This window comes from Colobus angolensis, unplaced genomic scaffold (assembly GCF_000951035.1).
Source record: "Colobus angolensis palliatus isolate OR3802 unplaced genomic scaffold, Cang.pa_1.0 Scaffold163, whole genome shotgun sequence".
Lineage (NCBI taxonomy): Eukaryota > Metazoa > Chordata > Mammalia > Primates > Cercopithecidae > Colobus > Colobus angolensis.
In genome coordinates this window covers 2946470-2964341 of record NW_012114744.1, presented here as the reverse complement: position 1 = coordinate 2964341, position 17872 = coordinate 2946470, and the positions used below count along the sequence as shown (strand labels likewise).

At 34.5% G+C, this 17872-nt stretch overlaps 1 protein-coding gene across 1 annotated transcript in view; it reads right to left on the bottom strand.

Annotated features, from left to right (window-relative positions):
* Positions 1-17872, bottom strand: part of CFTR (cystic fibrosis transmembrane conductance regulator (ATP-binding cassette sub-family C, member 7)) — a 185041-nt gene that overhangs the window by 65430 nt on the left and 101739 nt on the right. Inside the window, exons 12-18 of the mRNA XM_011937379.1 lie at positions 15314-15408; positions 12640-12726; positions 10432-11155; positions 8046-8174; positions 4437-4474; positions 3520-3770; positions 511-590 (exon numbers count right to left, since the gene is read on the bottom strand). Coding sequence (XP_011792769.1) covers positions 511-590; positions 3520-3770; positions 4437-4474; positions 8046-8174; positions 10432-11155; positions 12640-12726; positions 15314-15408 — 1404 coding nt within the window. The remainder of the gene's footprint in view (positions 1-510; positions 591-3519; positions 3771-4436; positions 4475-8045; positions 8175-10431; positions 11156-12639; positions 12727-15313; positions 15409-17872) is intronic.

Genomic DNA, 17872 nt, shown 5'->3' with positions numbered 1-17872 from the left:
TCAAAAACTTATCTTTGCTTCTCTCCCTTCCTTATGGTCCTTACTGTGGGGGAATGGGCTAGCTACTCTGTGCCAAAATGTTCACGGTGAGGCTAGTTTCAAGTGTAACCCACCCAGGGAATCCATCTTCATTCTAATACAGGCCTTTTGCAGGGAGGTTGGCTTCCATAAAATAGTGATGCCAATGCCAAAATGTCACACTTTACAGCCAGTGATCTGGGGAAAGATGACCCTTTGTGCCTCTCAAATCACTCCCAAGTAGACAGCTATTACATCTAAATGTGGGATTGCCTCAGGTCTGGGCCAGATAAACAGTTCTGACTTGTTATTGAATTTACTAAACTTACATCTATTTTGAAGGCTTTGGATAACCACAAAATTAATTCAGTAGACAGGACTTCAACTCTCAATCAAATAAAAATTGAAAACGAAATTGCATTTGCTTTTGTTATTATTTAAAAAACAACATGGCAAACACAGACATACTTAACAGTACTTATTTTTACATACCTGGATGAAGTCAAATATGGTAAGAGGCAGAAGATCATCCAAAATTGCTATATCTTTGGAGAATCTATTAAGAATCCCACCTATAATATACAAGATGACAAATTCCTCAAAAGATGTATCAATATATTCAATACTAAATTTGAATCACGGTAGACTCATTCAGAACCCAAATAAGAATTAGCATGTAATCAGATAAATAAAGACTTAGAAAATTTTGTTTCTTTCCAAACATTCTAAATAATTATGTGTTCAAGTTATTGTCTTGTACTTTTAAACGTTTTGAAAAGTTTCAGATTCCTGTAAGATTCAAGTAACAACCAATGTCTTTGAAATAGATTTTACTATAAATTATGTTAGGAATACGTGGGCATTCATCCTGCTATTACAAACTTATTTTTGCAACCTTGCATTTAATGACAACTTACTGGATATGCTGTCACCATTTCCCTTCCATTTGTATTCCATAACATAGGGGTCTCCTTTTCCTCTGACTTCCATACCTTTTTGACATACCTCTACTGAAACCCTGGCTGCTCTCTCTCCCTGCCTGCCCCACTGTCTGGTCCTCCCTTGTCATACTCTCTTTCTACCCTCTTCGTGGACAATCTACATTTCAACCTCTCATCTAAATCATGGATTCACATTTGTAAGGTTGATAACTTGTTGCTTCAATTTAAAAAGGTTATATACAAGTGTCTACTATGTACCAGGCACAATGCTAGGCACTGAAATAACTGAGGTGAATATGCCATGCTCCTTGCCCTTGAGAAATTCATGGTCTAGACAGGAATTAAACAAACAATTTGATAAAATGTAACATAATACTGTACAAATAAAGTGATATTGAATCTTATCGTTTACCCCCATAAACTGCAGGATAAAGTCCAAAATTCCTAGTTTAATATTTAATGCCTTGCATAATTTGGCCTCAACCCACCTACCTAGTACAAGCTTCCTCTGCTCAAATACCCTGTTTCAGCCAAACTGGTCTATACTTTAAACACACTCTACACTTTCCTACCTCCCTGCTTTCCCCATGTGGTTCCCTCCACCTGAAACCCCTTTCCCCTCAGCTCTCATTGTCAAAATCTGTTTTCTCCCTTGCTCAACTCAAATGCCCCTCCTGCAAGAAAGCATCAGTGTTTTCTCCAGCTGGGATTAATCTCTTCCTCCTCTGGATATACTTAATACATCTTCTCTGCACCTCTGTTATAATGACTATATGCATGTCTTATATCACGGGAACTTATAAACGTATCTTAACTCTTTTTCTAGGTTATAAATTGCTAGAGGTCAATGGGATCATGCCACATTTATTTTGTATCACCCATAGCCCCAAGCAAAAAGGCCTTATATGTAGGAATTATTTAATACATATTTATTAATACATTCTTTAGCATATTTAATTAAACATATTTGTATCTTTTCATGATAATCAAAAATTGAAAAAATAGCCATTGGTATTTATAAATGGTGTTCAGAAAATGAACTTTGCTTTGGTGGAAAGAAAAATCCATCCTGGTGCTTATTATATTTCAAATGCTTTGGAATCAACTATGAACAGCATTAAAGGGAAACAGGAGCTTGGAAAAGAAGAGGTGGAATAGCCAGTGCAACCTCTGTGGGAACAACTCCCCACAGAAGGGAACCACGGGGAACTTATATCGATTTCCCACTGGCTATGTAGCAGGCAAGTAAATTGCCTTGTTTCATTCTCACAAAGATCCTCTGAAATATTCTTTTCCCCACTTAACAGGTGAGGAGGCCAAGGCTCGGGAGAGTCACTTGCCCATGATCACTGCTCTTATAGTGCCAACTCGGAGCTCAGGCAATGCTCATGTTCTTTCCACTGTGCCACATGGCTCATGTCTGACTCTTCTAGAAATGTGCGGGAAATCCCCTGCCTTCTCTGGGTCTCAGATTTCCATAAAAAATAAAATCAATGGATCAAGTTAATTGGACATCTTGAGTCTAAAATTCTTAGCTCCAAAACAGAGGATGGTGATGAGTATATCCAAATGAGGCAAGATTTCAGCAACACACATGGGCTTCAGAATAAATATCAAGATCTTCCTACATACTATAACACTGAAATTTTGTCATCCAGAAAATATGATGGGTTTTTCTTATCTTGAGTTTTTTAGATTTCTGAAAACTTTAGTCTTGGAATTTATTCCTTGCTTTATATCAAATGTTTCTGTGTCAATTCCTCCTCTCACCTGTGACCTCCAGGGCAAGAACTGTGCCTTATTCATCTTTTCATACCACAGAGTAAATGCCTCAACAGAGAAAGCACTTACAGGTTGCTGTGAAAAAACTTGGGGGAATCCTTATTAACCTCAGTCTTGCAGTGCAAATTTGTCTAATGAGGAATCAACAGAATTGATTTCTTCCAAAGTACCTTATTAGTTTTTAAATTTTTTAGTTATCTTTATTCTACTACTCTGACTTTCTATTACTTCAAATATGATAATATTAAAATAGTTTTAAAATACATTTGGGATCCCCCCTACCATATAACTTTGAGCAGTTACATGAAATTAGATTATTCTACCCATCAAAAGACTAAATAATGTTAATATGTTAATAAATACAATGTTAATAAATGTTAATAAATACAAAAAAACATATTTTCTTTGATCACTTTAAATTTCCCGCCCTTTTGAACAATATTATATATTAGCAACAAGATGCCCAGAAGAAAGCTAGACCAAGTATTTGAAAAGAGAGGTATGACTGACCCAAAAGGGCCTTCTTGTGCTGCTATAGTCGCACCAACATCACATTCTTGCAAACCTAGCTACTCTAGTTATCTAACACAGAAATATTAGGAGCAACAACATATGATAACCTATAATATCTGAGAAATGTGCATGCCAGTCAAAAGGAGGTTCAACAAAGGGCAGATGCCTCTGTGCAAAAGCCAGCACTGCCATTAGAAAACCAACGAAACCACAGGCCCTATTGATGGTGGATCAGCAGTTTCATTTCTTAGACCTAGTAAAGTACCTGCTTTCAACGTGTTGAGGGTTGACATAGGTGCTTGAAGAACAGAATGTAACATTTTGTGGTGTAAAATTTTCGACACTGTGATTAGAGTATGCACCAGTGGTAGACCTCTGAAGAATCCCATAGCAAGCAAAGTGTCAGCTACTCCCACGTAAATGTAAAACACATAATACGAACTGGTTCTGGTGATAATCACTGCATAGCTGTTATTTCTACTATAAGTACTATTCCCTTTGTCTTGAGGAGGAGTGCTGTAAAGCAAAAGGGAAATTGTTATTTGGCAGCCAAACTTACTTATTGAATTTCCAATACATGTAAATGGAACTAAATTTGAGTCTAAAGAAATACAATATATTGCATTAGAAGAGTGTGCACCCTTAATCTCAAAATCTCACTATTATTGCAAGAAAATAGATATGTTTTCTCATTATTGATAGAGATTGAGTTGTTCTTTATTAAATTAAAACATTTGAAGAAAACTGTAAAAGTGTAATGTTATTTCAAATATTTTTATTGTGTTTCACAGAAACTGAACAGAACTATATTCTTTAGAAACTGCAGGAACTGTACATGCTAACAATTTATTCATTTTATTTTATTTTATTTTAGATATAGGATCTTGCTATATTGTCCAGGCTGGAGTGTAGTGGCTATTCACAATGATAGAACACTACAGCCCTGAGCTCCTGGGCTCAAGTGATCCTCTTGCATCAGTCTGTGGAGGAGCTAGGACTACAGGTATGTGTTACCTTACCCAACTAATGGTCATCATTTAAACAAAAAACCTTATTTTTCCACTACCATAATGCTTGGGAGAAATGAAATAAAGTAGATTACAATACATACAAAGAGTGGATTACAATATTTAATCAACAGAAATAAAACACAATCTACACAATAGGACATGGAATACTCACTTTCCAAGGAACCACAGCACAACCAAAGAAGCAGCCACCTGGAATGGAACAAGAAAACAGTTGAGTTTTTTCTAACATCTTCACCTATTCCTCCCATGCCCACATCTAAATTCACATCACACCATTTGATGTGTGTACCAATATCAATGTACACACAATTTCATCTTCCTTTGCTTTGTGTTCCCGGGTCCAGCAGCTGTAATAGTTGTTCTAAGGACTATTATTTGTGATGAGAACACCTTAAGTTAATGGAATTCAAATTTCACTGAAGTAAATTCTTTGCCATTTATCTCCTTTATTCAATAGAAACTATTGAACCTCACAAGAAAGCCAAGATCACAGCTGAATGTTTTAAATAATAAACATTTTTTAAAGAAACTAATCTCAGTCTGTTGGCAGATAATTAATCTGTTTATTTGCTATAAATAATTTCATTTGCCATTCAATGATTATAGGGGACTAATACCTGTGAAACCAATTAATTACTGGAAAAGGCAAGATTAATATTAATGGAAATGAATTATAAGTTTCAGGCCAGGCACAGTGGCTCACACTTGTAATACCAGCACTTTGGGAGGCCAAGGCAGACAGATCACTTGAGTCCAGGAGTTTGGGGACGGCCTGGCCAATGTGGCAAAACCTCATCTCTACTAGAAATGCCAAAAAATACTAGCCAGGCCTGGTGGCGCATACCTGTGATTCCAACTACTCAGGTGGCCGAGGCACTAGAACTGCTTGAACCCAGAAGGTAGAGGTTGCAGTGAGCCAAGATCACACCACTGCTGCACTCCAGACTGGATGATAGAGTGAGATTGCCTTCAGTAATTTACTAATGGAACAATAACCAAAGTAATGTTCAAAGACTGGTCTAGTCATCATAATATAAAATTATTTCGCGGCTGTTTCCACATAGAACTACCAACCTAAACTGCTTATATTGACTAGAACAAAATATTTTCAAGGACTTAACATAATACTTTTTAAAAATATTTGGTGCTTATAGAAACAATAGAGTAAGTAAGTTCTGTCACTTCATTTTCAAAATGTTTTCAGGTTATAAAGTTTATTCAGTTTATGACAGAGTGACAGTCATAGGTGATTAGGGTAAAAAGGAAAAATATTTTTATCTTCAATTTTCTCAGGGCTTTAAGAATCATTCCATACCACATAGAAAACGGTATGCTTAATGTCCAGATTTCAATGTTTCACAAGTCAAATGACACCCTAAAACATAAACCAACTGTCATAAAGCTGCCCTAAAATAATTACTATTAGTCAATAGCAGCAGTGGTATTATGGGATATACTACATATCTACTACTAATAATCAGGGATTTCTAATTAACAAGCAGAAGGGAAGTCATAAAGAAACAGGATAAAGCAGTTCTATAACATATTCTTAACAATCATAGAATGAAAGCATTAAAAAGGATCTTCAGATATTCCAGTCAACAACAAGACTCTCTAGGTGTTTTCAAAAGAACCAGGAAACTGCTTCCTAATGTATTATTTTCATTTCTTCTCCATCTAGTCAATGATGCACTGCCAAGCAGGGGTTCTAAGAATTAACATAATAGATTTTTTTTTGCTTATTTCTTTGGTACTAATGTCTAAGAACTTACAGAAGATACTGCCCTATAACAGGGAAAATGTTACAAAATATAAAAGTAGAGTCACTTTCTTTCCAAAATGATAAGTGCTAACAAACTGAATAGACCAAATTAATTTTTTTTCACTTTAACAGCTTTGAAGAAGTTTTTAAAAAGACTATATACTTCATATTTCAAAAGGGAAGCATATTTTACCTAACCTATAAAAACATAAATCTAAATTGAAATATGAACCTTAGGAAAACTAAAAATAGACAAACCACTTACATCAAGGACGAAATGTATCTTAACCTTTCTTTAGGTTCTCTGGTCATGAGTACAAGACTCTCAATTGGATTTAAAAAAACTAAACTGTCATCCTGGATTAGCAGTTGTACCAGAATGTGACATGCTCATGATACATTTCAATGGTAATGAGGAATGGGCACAATGGTATCATAAAGGAGTTTAGTCTAAAAGAAAAACTATGGAAATTTTGATTCAAAGAAGGCAATAGAGTTGTGAACACTGGTGAATGAATTGTTTAGTTGCATAATTGTGAACATACTTTTTAAAAATTACTATTTTTCTACTATCACCTCTTGTGCTGATGAGGATCTGAACTTGTGGCCTACCACGCAATTTTCATTCTTTCCGCCCCCCTCCCCTCCTTTTTTTTAACTTGGCGATGTGAAGAACAGTAGAGGCTTGGTAAAGAAACCACAATGGGGACATTGAAGACAACAAAATTTCTGTAAGCAAGTGTGTGATTTGACTCTCTAAAAGGGTTGTCTAAAATGAATGCTAAGCCACTAATACATATTTAATCTCATTTTGTGAAGAAATCTTCATTTAAATAGTAATTGCCTGCATATTTAACAATAAAATATCTAGAGCAGCTGTGTCCAACCTTTTGAATGAGAGGACTATTATGCTTATCTGTGGTGGCAGATATCACAAAGATTATGCATGGACTTTTTTTTCCTTTTATTTAGCTCATCTGCTATTGTAAGTGTATTTTATGTGTGGCCCAAGACAACTCTTCTTCTTCCAATATGGCCCAGGTAAGCCACAAGGTTGGACACTCATGATCTAGAGTCAAATGAATTTAAAATTTAGTACAGATTTGCTTTCAGTGTTTTTGTTGTTGTTGTTGTTGTTGTTTATTTATTTATTTAGAGATAGGGTCTCTCTCTGGCACCCAGGCTGGAATGCAATGGCACAATCACAGCTCACAGCAGCCTTGACCTCCCAGACTCAAGCAATTCTCCCACCTCAGCCTCCTTAGTAAATGGTAGTATAGAAGCACACACCACCATGCCCAGCTAATTTTTTAATGTTTTTGTAGATACAGTGTCTCACTATGTCGCCCAGGCTGGTCTCGACCCCTGGGCTCAAGCAATCCTCCCCGTTCAGTCTCCTAAAATTCTGGGATTACAGGCATGAACCACCATGCCTGGCCTTTAATTTCAATCCAAATAAAAGCCTTCTACTTTGGGTTTTTTAATCTCTTAACATTTATTGTAAAATCTATTAAAAACTCTTATCTTTATATTTAAATATATTTGATATGTAATATGAAATAATAAAATATCAATAGTGATTCTAATTGTTTAATTTCAATCCAAATAAAAGCCTTCTACTTTTGAGTTTTTGAATCTCTTAACATTTATTATTAAAATCTATTAAAAACTCTTCTTATATTTGTATTTAAATATATTTTATATGTAATATGAAATAGTAAAATATCAATAGTGATTCTAATTGTTCATTTTTCAGAAGCTAAGAACTATATGAATCTATACCATTATATACTGTAAAATCACAAATATATGTAACATACAAATATATACAACTTATACATAGTTATATATATGTGTATATATGCACACATACATGTATACATATATATGTGTGTATATACATATTTACACGTGTGTGCATATATATGTATACATCCTTCCAAACTATCTTAATTTAACTTTAAATCACAGTAATACTTTACAAAAGAACATTCTTACCTCAGCCAGAAAAATTACCAAGCACCAAATTAGCACAAAAATTAAGCTCTTGTGGACGGTAATATATCGAAGGTATGTGTTCCATGTAGTCACCGCTGGTATGCTCTCCATATCATCAAAAAAGCACTCCTGAATAAGAGAATTATGGCTATTACAATAAGACAGTACAGTTTCATGCCACCATTGTGGTTTTATTTTTAATATATGAAAATAAAGGAATAGTATTACTTGAATCTGAGTGTATTTTAACAAATATAAATCAGTATAAATGCCATGTATGATGTCATTTTATAGTCAGAATAATGTCTACGGGAGCAACACAGCTTTATTAAAACTGAGAAACACCATAATTTTTCAAAATTCTAAAAATGTATCACTGATTATTATTGGACAATTTTACCATTAAAGGCTTAACAGTGGCATACCTTTTATCAAATGAATGATACCATCTAAATGAAGTTTCTCAGAACTCTCTTTGATTTAACCTGTTTCTTCAGGGGTCCACGGACAAGTACAGATCAGTATACTGCACTGTATATACTATAAAGGTCTTCCAATAGACTGAAAGCCCATTTGTGTTTGAACATTCCTTAGTAACTTAGGACTATCTCTCTTTGCAGCTATGATTTAAATTACATAATTCTCATCCTAGGCATATTCCTATTCCTCTAGAAATCTTTGTCTTTTGGCATATAGATACATTTCAAAATTTTGAAAAAGAGAGATTCCAGATAGTCCAAAGGAAAAAGATAGTTTTGTTTCTCACAAAATCAACAAAACTCATGGGAAAGCACTATGAATCACAAAGAAGGGGTCCTATGGAATTGGGATATAGTGCACTGGTTAGGAGTATGCATTTTTTGAGTCAGACAGATCTGAATTTGAACCCAAACTCCACCATTAACAGCCTAGGAGCCGCTTGAATTCAAGCGTGTTGCTGAACTTCTCTGAACTTTAATTTCCTTATCTGCAAATGGGAAAAATTTTAAGTACCTTCCAGGGTAGTTGTGGGGACTAAATGTATGCCACCTAGAACTAGATGCAATCCATAAATAGAAACTGTTATTAGTCAAGGCTATCATTCTTTACAACTAAATTTTTAGGCTCAGGATTGAGAAATTCATTTAGATTGATATTAAATTATATAAATGGGTTGGGTGCAGTGGCTCAGGCTGGGCGCAGTGGCTCATGCCTGTAATCCCAGCACTTTGGGAGGCCGAGGCGGGCAGATTACAAGGTCAGGAGTTCGAGACCAGCCTGGCCAACATGATGAAACCCCTTCTCTACTAAAAATACAAAAATTAGCTGGGTGTGATGGTGCATGCCTGTAATCCCAGCTACTCAGGAGGCTGAGGCAGGAGAATTGCTTGAATCCGGTAGGCAGAGGTTGCAGTGAGTCAAGGTCACGCCATTGCATTCCAGCCTAGGTGCCAGAGTGAGACTCCATCTCAAACAAACAAACACTATATAGATGAATTATCATTTAGGAAACCTTCGTAAAGTATAGAAATACTAAAATTATGCATTTTAGAGATGTATTTTATTCCCTCATTTTACAAAGAAGGAAACTTCAGTCTAGAGATGTTAAAGGCTTGTGTCTTGTCAAAGGTCACATTATTCTCAAATGATCTATACTATTAAATATATCAATTAATTACAACCCTGCCCATGGCTCATTTCATCCAAGGTATTAAGTTTTCTACTAAAATAACAAAAGCTCTCCTTTTTATATTATTTCTTGTTTTAAAAATAAAATGCTTTTATTCTTAAAACCTAATATAACAAACTTTCTGTCTGAAGATTGGCACTAGTACATGTTGAGCTTCATATACATTCTCTAGAAGAAAACTTTTTAGAAACCCAATGTATAAAGCAAACTCACAAGATAAAAAAAGCCCACACTAGCTAAATTCAGGCAAGACTGATATACAAACTAGAATGTGAGTTAGTCCCATCAAGAGTCTAAATGTTTATATACCTTATATAAGCTACTTCCATACAGATTATTTTGTGAGCTATAAATAATGAAAGCTACTATTTATTTATACAGTTACTTATACTGCACCTCTTCCCACAGAGGGTTCAAGATGGTAATAAAGTAGATGTTTTCTAACTTACAGTCACAATTATCACTGGTTTAGTAAAGGATCGAAAACTAAATCCTTTTCCATTTTATGGGAAGAGATATGTCCATCGCAAAAAGAAATCATTTGTTATTTTACATTTTAAAGTTGCTTGCATAATTAATGAACTTCATACTGTCTGAGTTTTAAGATAAATCTTATCCTAATCCCATGATTTGAGTAAATTTTGTTACATGCTACATATTGCATTCTACTCAATTGCACCCTGTGTGGTGAAACACCCATAAGCAATTTATACCTACCTTTAAGTCTTCTTCATTAATTTCTTCACTTATTTCCAAGCCAGTTTCTTGAGATAACCTTCTTGAATATATATCCAGTTCAGTCAAGTTTGCCTGAGGGGCCAGTGACACTTTTCGTGTGGATGCTGCTGTCTTTCTGTGAATGCTCTGACCTTGGTTAACTGATTGTGTCATCAGGTTCAGAACAGACTGCCTCCTTCGTGCCTGAAGCGTGGGGCCAGTGCTGATCACGCTGATGCGAGGGAGTATCACCTCTCCCTGCTCAGAATCTGGAACTAAGGACAGCCTTCTCTCTAAAGGCTCATCAGAATCCTCTTCGATGCCATTCATTTGTAAGGGAGTCTTTTGGACAATGGAAAATTTTCGTATAGAGTTGATTGGATTGAGAATAGAATTCTTCCTTTTTTCCCCAAACTCTCCAGTCTGTTTAAAAGATTGTTTTTTTGTTTCGGTCCGGGAGATAGGAGCATCTCCTTCTAATGAGAAACGGCGTAAGGTCTCAGTTAGGATTGAATTTCTTCTTTCTGCACTAAATTGGTCGAAAGAATCATATCCCATGAGTTTTGAGCTAAAGTCTGGCCGTAGATTTTGGAGTTCTGAAAATGTCCCATAAAAATAGATGCTACCTTCATGTAAAATTAATATTTTGTCAGCTTTCTTTAAATGTTCCATTTTAGAAGTGACCAGAATCCTAGTTTTGTTAGCCATCAGTTTACAGACACAGCTTTAAGATATAAAAATATATAAATATCAATTTTATAAATACTTTATTGCAATGTCTTGTATTTTAGCATTTTATTAATGTTTCATTCCATATAATCTCTATCATACAATTTTATTATATTTTAAATGATTCTATAAGTACTCTGTAGTAATTGAATTGGTACCTTGTGAATTCTGATAGCATGAAATAACATGCTATATTGAAAAGTTGCATGTTAACAGACTGAGAATGAAATTACATTTCCTATATTAAGTAGATATTTGACTTTGAGCAAATCATTTATCCTCTGGGTCTCAGTTTATTTATCTAGAAAATGAGGAAATTATTAGATGACCTTTAAGGTCCCTAGAGATTTGTACTTCATTTCTTTTAAATGTCAGAGCTCTGCTGTTCTTTAAATTTTCTATTAATTTGTTTACATTTTAGGCTGACCACCAATTTATTTCTCAAGTGCTTACATTAAGACTAATCTGTTTTGCTAAAAATAAAACAGCAAACAACTGAGAATTGGATAATTAATTTGACTCTCCTCTAATAAAACTTTAATCTATTCTAGAAGTAAATCCTGATTAGAATCATCTAAGAAATACCAGTTTTTTAAGGCATTATGTCATATATCATATAGAAAGATACATTGTTCTAGATTGTACTATAACACACTAACACAATACAAACGTAGTAAAGTTTATATTGATAGAAGTTACTTTTCACAGTCTCAGGGTTATAAAGATAGTATCTTGGATATTAAATTTAACTAAATTCTAAGAAAGGTACTTCTAGGAATAATCCAGCCATTTTATACACATATACACGTTTATTGCTTAAAATCTTTATTTCTAGAAGAGTATATAACTGTTCTCCCAATAAACTATTTGATAGTCCATGAAATCATTTTGAAACTTTGAAATCAAGCCATATAACTGATTGTCTGTCTGTCTAGGGAATTTCATGTATATTGGACCCTAACAGGAGTTCCAAGGAAATATAATTCCTGAGCTCTGTGTGACTGAGGAGGAGATCTCCAAGGAAGTATTGAGGTAGATGAGTGGTCTAACCATTCACCTACATTAAACCAGAGAAACACTTAGCATATGTATTTTCTTAAGAAGTTTACTATCTAAGGAGAAGACAGAGTAAAATACTAACACAAAAAAGTAAATAAGAATGTTAAGTATAATAATCAAAGTAATATATATCACAAGGCAATGATACTGCAAAAACTACATAGATAGCAATTGCTGTAACAGTATAGCAATGGGAGAAACTGGTTCAGCATGAGGTAGTCAGAAAAGGTTTTAATGAAAGTAATCTTGACTCTTGGCCAGGTAGGGCAGATCAGATTTGAGTTAATACCATGCTACATTCTGCCATACCAACAATGGTGAACATATTTCTCAAGAGGTAAAATGCAATCTATGATGGGATAGACTTTCTTTCTTGTGTTTTAGCATAAGCATTATAAGCAAGTTATTCAAAGAACATACCTTTCAAATATTTCTTTTTCTGTTAAAACATCTAGGTATCCAAAAGGAGAGTCTAATAAATACAAATCAGCATCTTTGTATACTGCTCTGAAAAGAAAAAGGAAATTAAATTACATTTCCTCACTATTTCCTGTGTCTTTTAGTGTAGATGATTTCCCTTAAACAGTTCGCTACATGCATTGCAATATGGTCACTACATCTATTCACTGAAATAACACTATTCTCAAAAGTGGTGCAGAAGCAGCTCTTTTATACAGGTTTTTACTGGGGTAGATGATTTTAAATAAGGAATAAAGGAATAAGTTGCAGAAGATTTTTATCACTTTTCACAACATTCCAAGAACTGCTGAAGTGGTTTTGCTAACTGTAAGTGGCATAAACTAGCAAAAGTCACAAACTGAATTGTACCATAGCATACACTATAAAATATTACCTTAAACAAACAAACAAACAAACAAACAACTTTTAACAATAGTATCTATTTAGAGACAAGTACCATGCTATGTGCTCAAAATACAATGGCAAAAATTATACAGTTCCTGCCCTCGAAGATGTTGAGTTTTGGTGAGGACACCAAGAAGAAAATAAACTATTTCAAACTGTAAAATGTCAGAGATAGCTAATAAATTACAGTACTTATGTGAAATTATTTTAAAAATGTTTTTCTAAGTGTTAACCACTATCAACAAATTGATAGCAGTGCTGCCACAACTGTAGAATTGATATTGCATTTTGTTCCTTGTAGTTTCAGTCTCTATGTCATATTTATAAAAGTTCCAAATAAGGAAAGTATGAATAATTCACAACAAAATGTATATCCATATTATTTTACTATTTAGCTAAAATATGAAACTATAAGCAAGTCAAATCTACATTGAGTTGACCTTAGAACGGTAATAAAGATGAAGACACAGTTCTCATATTAATAGAAATGAGACAATTTCTTCATAACATTTACATTTTCCAAGTGTGATTGTTAGTAACCTTACTTATATCTCAAGTACATAGGATTCTGTGTTTATACATGTAATTTTTGGTACTTCTGTAAAAAAGAAAATTGTATTCAGCACACAATTAAGAAATTTTTAAAACTAATTTTTAAAAATTTTTAAAAAACAATGGCAAAACTTTAAAAGTCTAAAACAACCTTTATAGTGTAACTTATTTTTGAAGACAGTATGCAAGAGCTACATAATGGATCCCGTCAAAATGTACACAGTTCCATCCCCCACACTCAGTTCTTAATTCTCTCCCTCACATGTATGACAAGTTTCTTATGAGATTAGAAATAATAAATTCTTCGTCCCAAACTGGACAACACATTACACATTCTGATCAGAATAAGAATAGACAATTATTTGTAGTTCCTCAAAGTGTGTGCACCTTACAGCAAAACCAAATCTTAAACTGATAACACAAACTCAATTCTACGTTGGATGTCTAGAAGCCATATACTCTATCTTATCTAAATTTGTGGAGTACTTAGAATAAATCTTACTTTGGCTCACAGATAAAAATAATCAACTTCCATATTTTTTAGAAGCCATTATCTTGTCTGTGAATTATCCATATTTATTGATTTATTACCTTACAATGTGTTTCCAAGATCAAAGCATGGTTTAATGTAAAGAATCAAAAGGACCTGGTTCAAATTGTGACTTTACAATTTTCCTGTGTGGCTTTTGGCAAGTTAACATCTAACAGCCTCAATTATCTTATGATCTCTTCTGTAAAGCAGGGAGAACAATTCTTACTTTGCAGAGCTGTAAGGGGATTACATACACACAAAAATACACACCTGACTAGAATACTCCCAGGCAATTGCAGGTGCTCAGTGAGGGTTAGTTTCCAGTCTCAGCTTTTGGAAAGCAACAGAAAGTAAGGGAAAGGAGCCAACACATCAATGAGTCAATGTGATTTCTTGTTAACGACTTTGGCAACAAAGTGAGAAGAATTTTGGATTTAGATTATGGATTTAGAGGGTATAGAATCCTAGCCTAGATAAAGCTTGAGAAACATTTGACATCAGAGTCACCAATAATTGTTTAAAGTGAAAGTTACAGTTTAACCACAAAGTTCTCTCCTTGACATACATTATCTATATTTACATCTCTTTAACAGCTTTAAAAGGCTTGGACCAAGAGTGTTTCTACTAAGGGACCTCCTCTCCCAACAATGTTAATGTGTTTGTCCTGTTTATTTTAAATATTGTAGATTTTAAGCTAAGTGACATCATTTGCCTTCCTATTTTGCTATGAAAATTATGATGAAAAGTTTTGAAAGTAGATGTTTATCTATACCAAGAAGCCTAAAGCTGGTGTGTACAATGGAGTGGCGGGGTCGACGATGGAACTTACAGATATTTACATCTTCTCTTGCCAGTATTATGCAGAATCCTAGAGTTTTCCATTTGTAGTAAACTATACCATGAGGCAAACAAATATACAGACACCAAAATATGGGCATGGATTTTGAATAAGCCATAATCTCTATCAAATCTGGATATTATACCTTTATTTATAGTTCTTAAATGTGATTCTTAACCCACTAGCTATAAAACCCCAGGATTTTTTCAATTCCAGAAACAGAATATAAAGCAATAGAGAAATAACTGTAATTTTTTTTTACATGAATGACATTTACAGCAAATGCTTGTTAGACCAAAATTATTCACCTTGCTAAAGAAATTCTTGCTCGTTGACCTCCACTCAGTGTGATTCCACCTTCTCCAAGAACTATATTGTCTTTCTCTGCAAACTTGGAGATGTCCTATTATCAAAAATAGGAAATTAGAGAGTGACTTTTTGTATGCTCAATCTGAATTTGAAAGGCACATCTTCCTTCTAATGTAATCATATATCACACTATTGCTTTAACCACAGTTGAAATTTTGAACATTGCATCTCCATTATTTCAAATGCAATTTATTCAGTTGGTCAAAAACAACATTGCTGAAATTTTAGATGTAAATTTTTATTTAATTTTTAAAATGTCATTAATGATCATTAAATAATAATTATAAAATACCAAAACATAAAATATGTATATATTTATAGGCATATAAATGTGTGTAGATCATCCATAGGTCCATTTCACAAATTCAAATGCTATCAACATACTAAAATGCACTTTTCTCCAATTTAAGTTCACTCTTTTCAAAAGAAATCTCCCAAAAATGAATCAACCTTCTAATAAGAGAAACTAAAAGAACACTAGCCACACCTCTGCAGGATCGAAGTATCTTCACTGGGCTTCCATGGTTCCAAGGCAATTCCTTTCCATACTTCTCTCACCTATCCTCCCAAGTAAAACAGCTTTCTTCCTCATCTATCCTCAGCACCTCATTCCCATGACCTCTCTCCACTCATTCTGCCTCTCCTGTTATCCTTTCTCCTAGGTAATGAACATTTCTGTGGCAACAGCCATTCTAGGCATTGTAAAAGAAGATTGGAATTTATGAGAAATAGTCCTTGACTCCTAGGCATTATATGTCCAATTTAGAAGGTAAGTCATAATCCTGGAGAAGGCTAAATACCATCCCAAAGATTAACTAACCATTTTAAGATAGTTTATAAAACAGTTCACAATTAATTGGCAAATTAATTTTGCACATAACTGAAGTATACAATAGATAGAATACCCTAGAGGCTTCAAACAGATGGGATTTGGTCTGAGTCTTGAAGAATGAGAAGAGTTAGATAGGTAGTAAACTCTCATTAGCCTTAAAAAAAAAAAAAAAAAAAAAAAAGGCTCTCTCCCTTTTCTCCTCCCATCCTTGTACATTTGTTTCCACCTCTTTCTTCCTCCCCTCTATTAAAAATTCTCTTCCATATACTTCTTCCTTCTTCTTTCACGATCCAGAAATAATCCAATATTATCTATATCTAAAGTGTCAAAATGGTTACTTCTGTTATTCATTTCTTTCATTTATCTATCATATGGACATAAATAGGACTTCACATGCAAAACTCCAAATGCACAAAGTAAATGGATTAATAAGTAGTCATTTGTATTGAGAACCATTTGGCAGCTCCTGTTGGCTGGAATCATGCTAGCCACTGCTCTCAAGGAACTGTTGCTATCAACATTTCTGATCCAGAGTGACAAAAGGCCTGTGAAAAAAATGCTGACATGTTGGAGGAGATGTAGCAGGACTCAGTGGACTCTGCTACTCAGACGCTGGAGAAATAAAACATAGAGAGGTCATTAATACCCATAAGCACTGCTTATGGGGAGGACCTTCTGTGGTTATGAGACCTGTAAAACATAGCTCTTTCTTTCTACCTGGCCTAAATGAGCATGCTTTTGTTCAACTCATGAACTGGACCACGTGCCTAGGATTCCATCCAAATAACAAGAACTGCAGTAGATTTCACTCATAATTTAGAAGGTAGACTTCACACCTAATTTAGAAGGTAATAAGGTAATTTAGAGGTGTTCATGGAAGTGCTCCTTTAGCGAGGCAGAAGATTTCAGTTTTATAGCAATTACAGGACAGCTCATGTGTGTATTTCTTCTCTCCTGCCTCACATTTTTCCCTTTTCAAATCACATTCTATTTTAAAAACTAAATCTGGTTGGGCATAGTGCCTCACTTATAATCTCAGCACTTCAGGATGCTGGGTGGGAGAAATGCTTGAGATCGGAAGTTTGAGACTAGCCTGGGCAACATAGCAAGACCCATCTCTACACAATTTTTTTCTTTTAAATTAGATGGGCGTGGTGGCATGCACCTGTAGCCCCAGCTACTCAAGAGGGTGAGGTAGGAGTATTGCTTGAACCCAGGAATTCGAGGCTACAGCGAGCTACAATCACACCACTGCACTGCAGCCTGGGTGACAGAGCAAGACTCTATATCTTAAAAAAAAAAAAAAGGCAAACAAAAAAGCACTTAAATCTTTTGGGGAAAAAAAGAGAATGAAGAGAATGGTTTGCTTTTGCCTTGTATGAATAGATTCACTGTAGGCTTTTGAAAAAGAGACAAATTTTCTAATACATTATTAAAAAGCAGGAGGTTGCTAAAATTATTATAGTTTTCCATTGTTTTTTCAGATTTGAACTCAACATTGTATTAATTAAACTGGTTAAAATTTCAAAATATTTTTAAGTAGTAAAGATAAGTAATTATCTTGACAGTACGATTATAACACAGTTGACTATAGAAAACAGATTATGGGAGGGCGGAGCAAGATGGCCGAATAGGAACAGCTCCAGTCTCCAACTCCCGGCGCGAG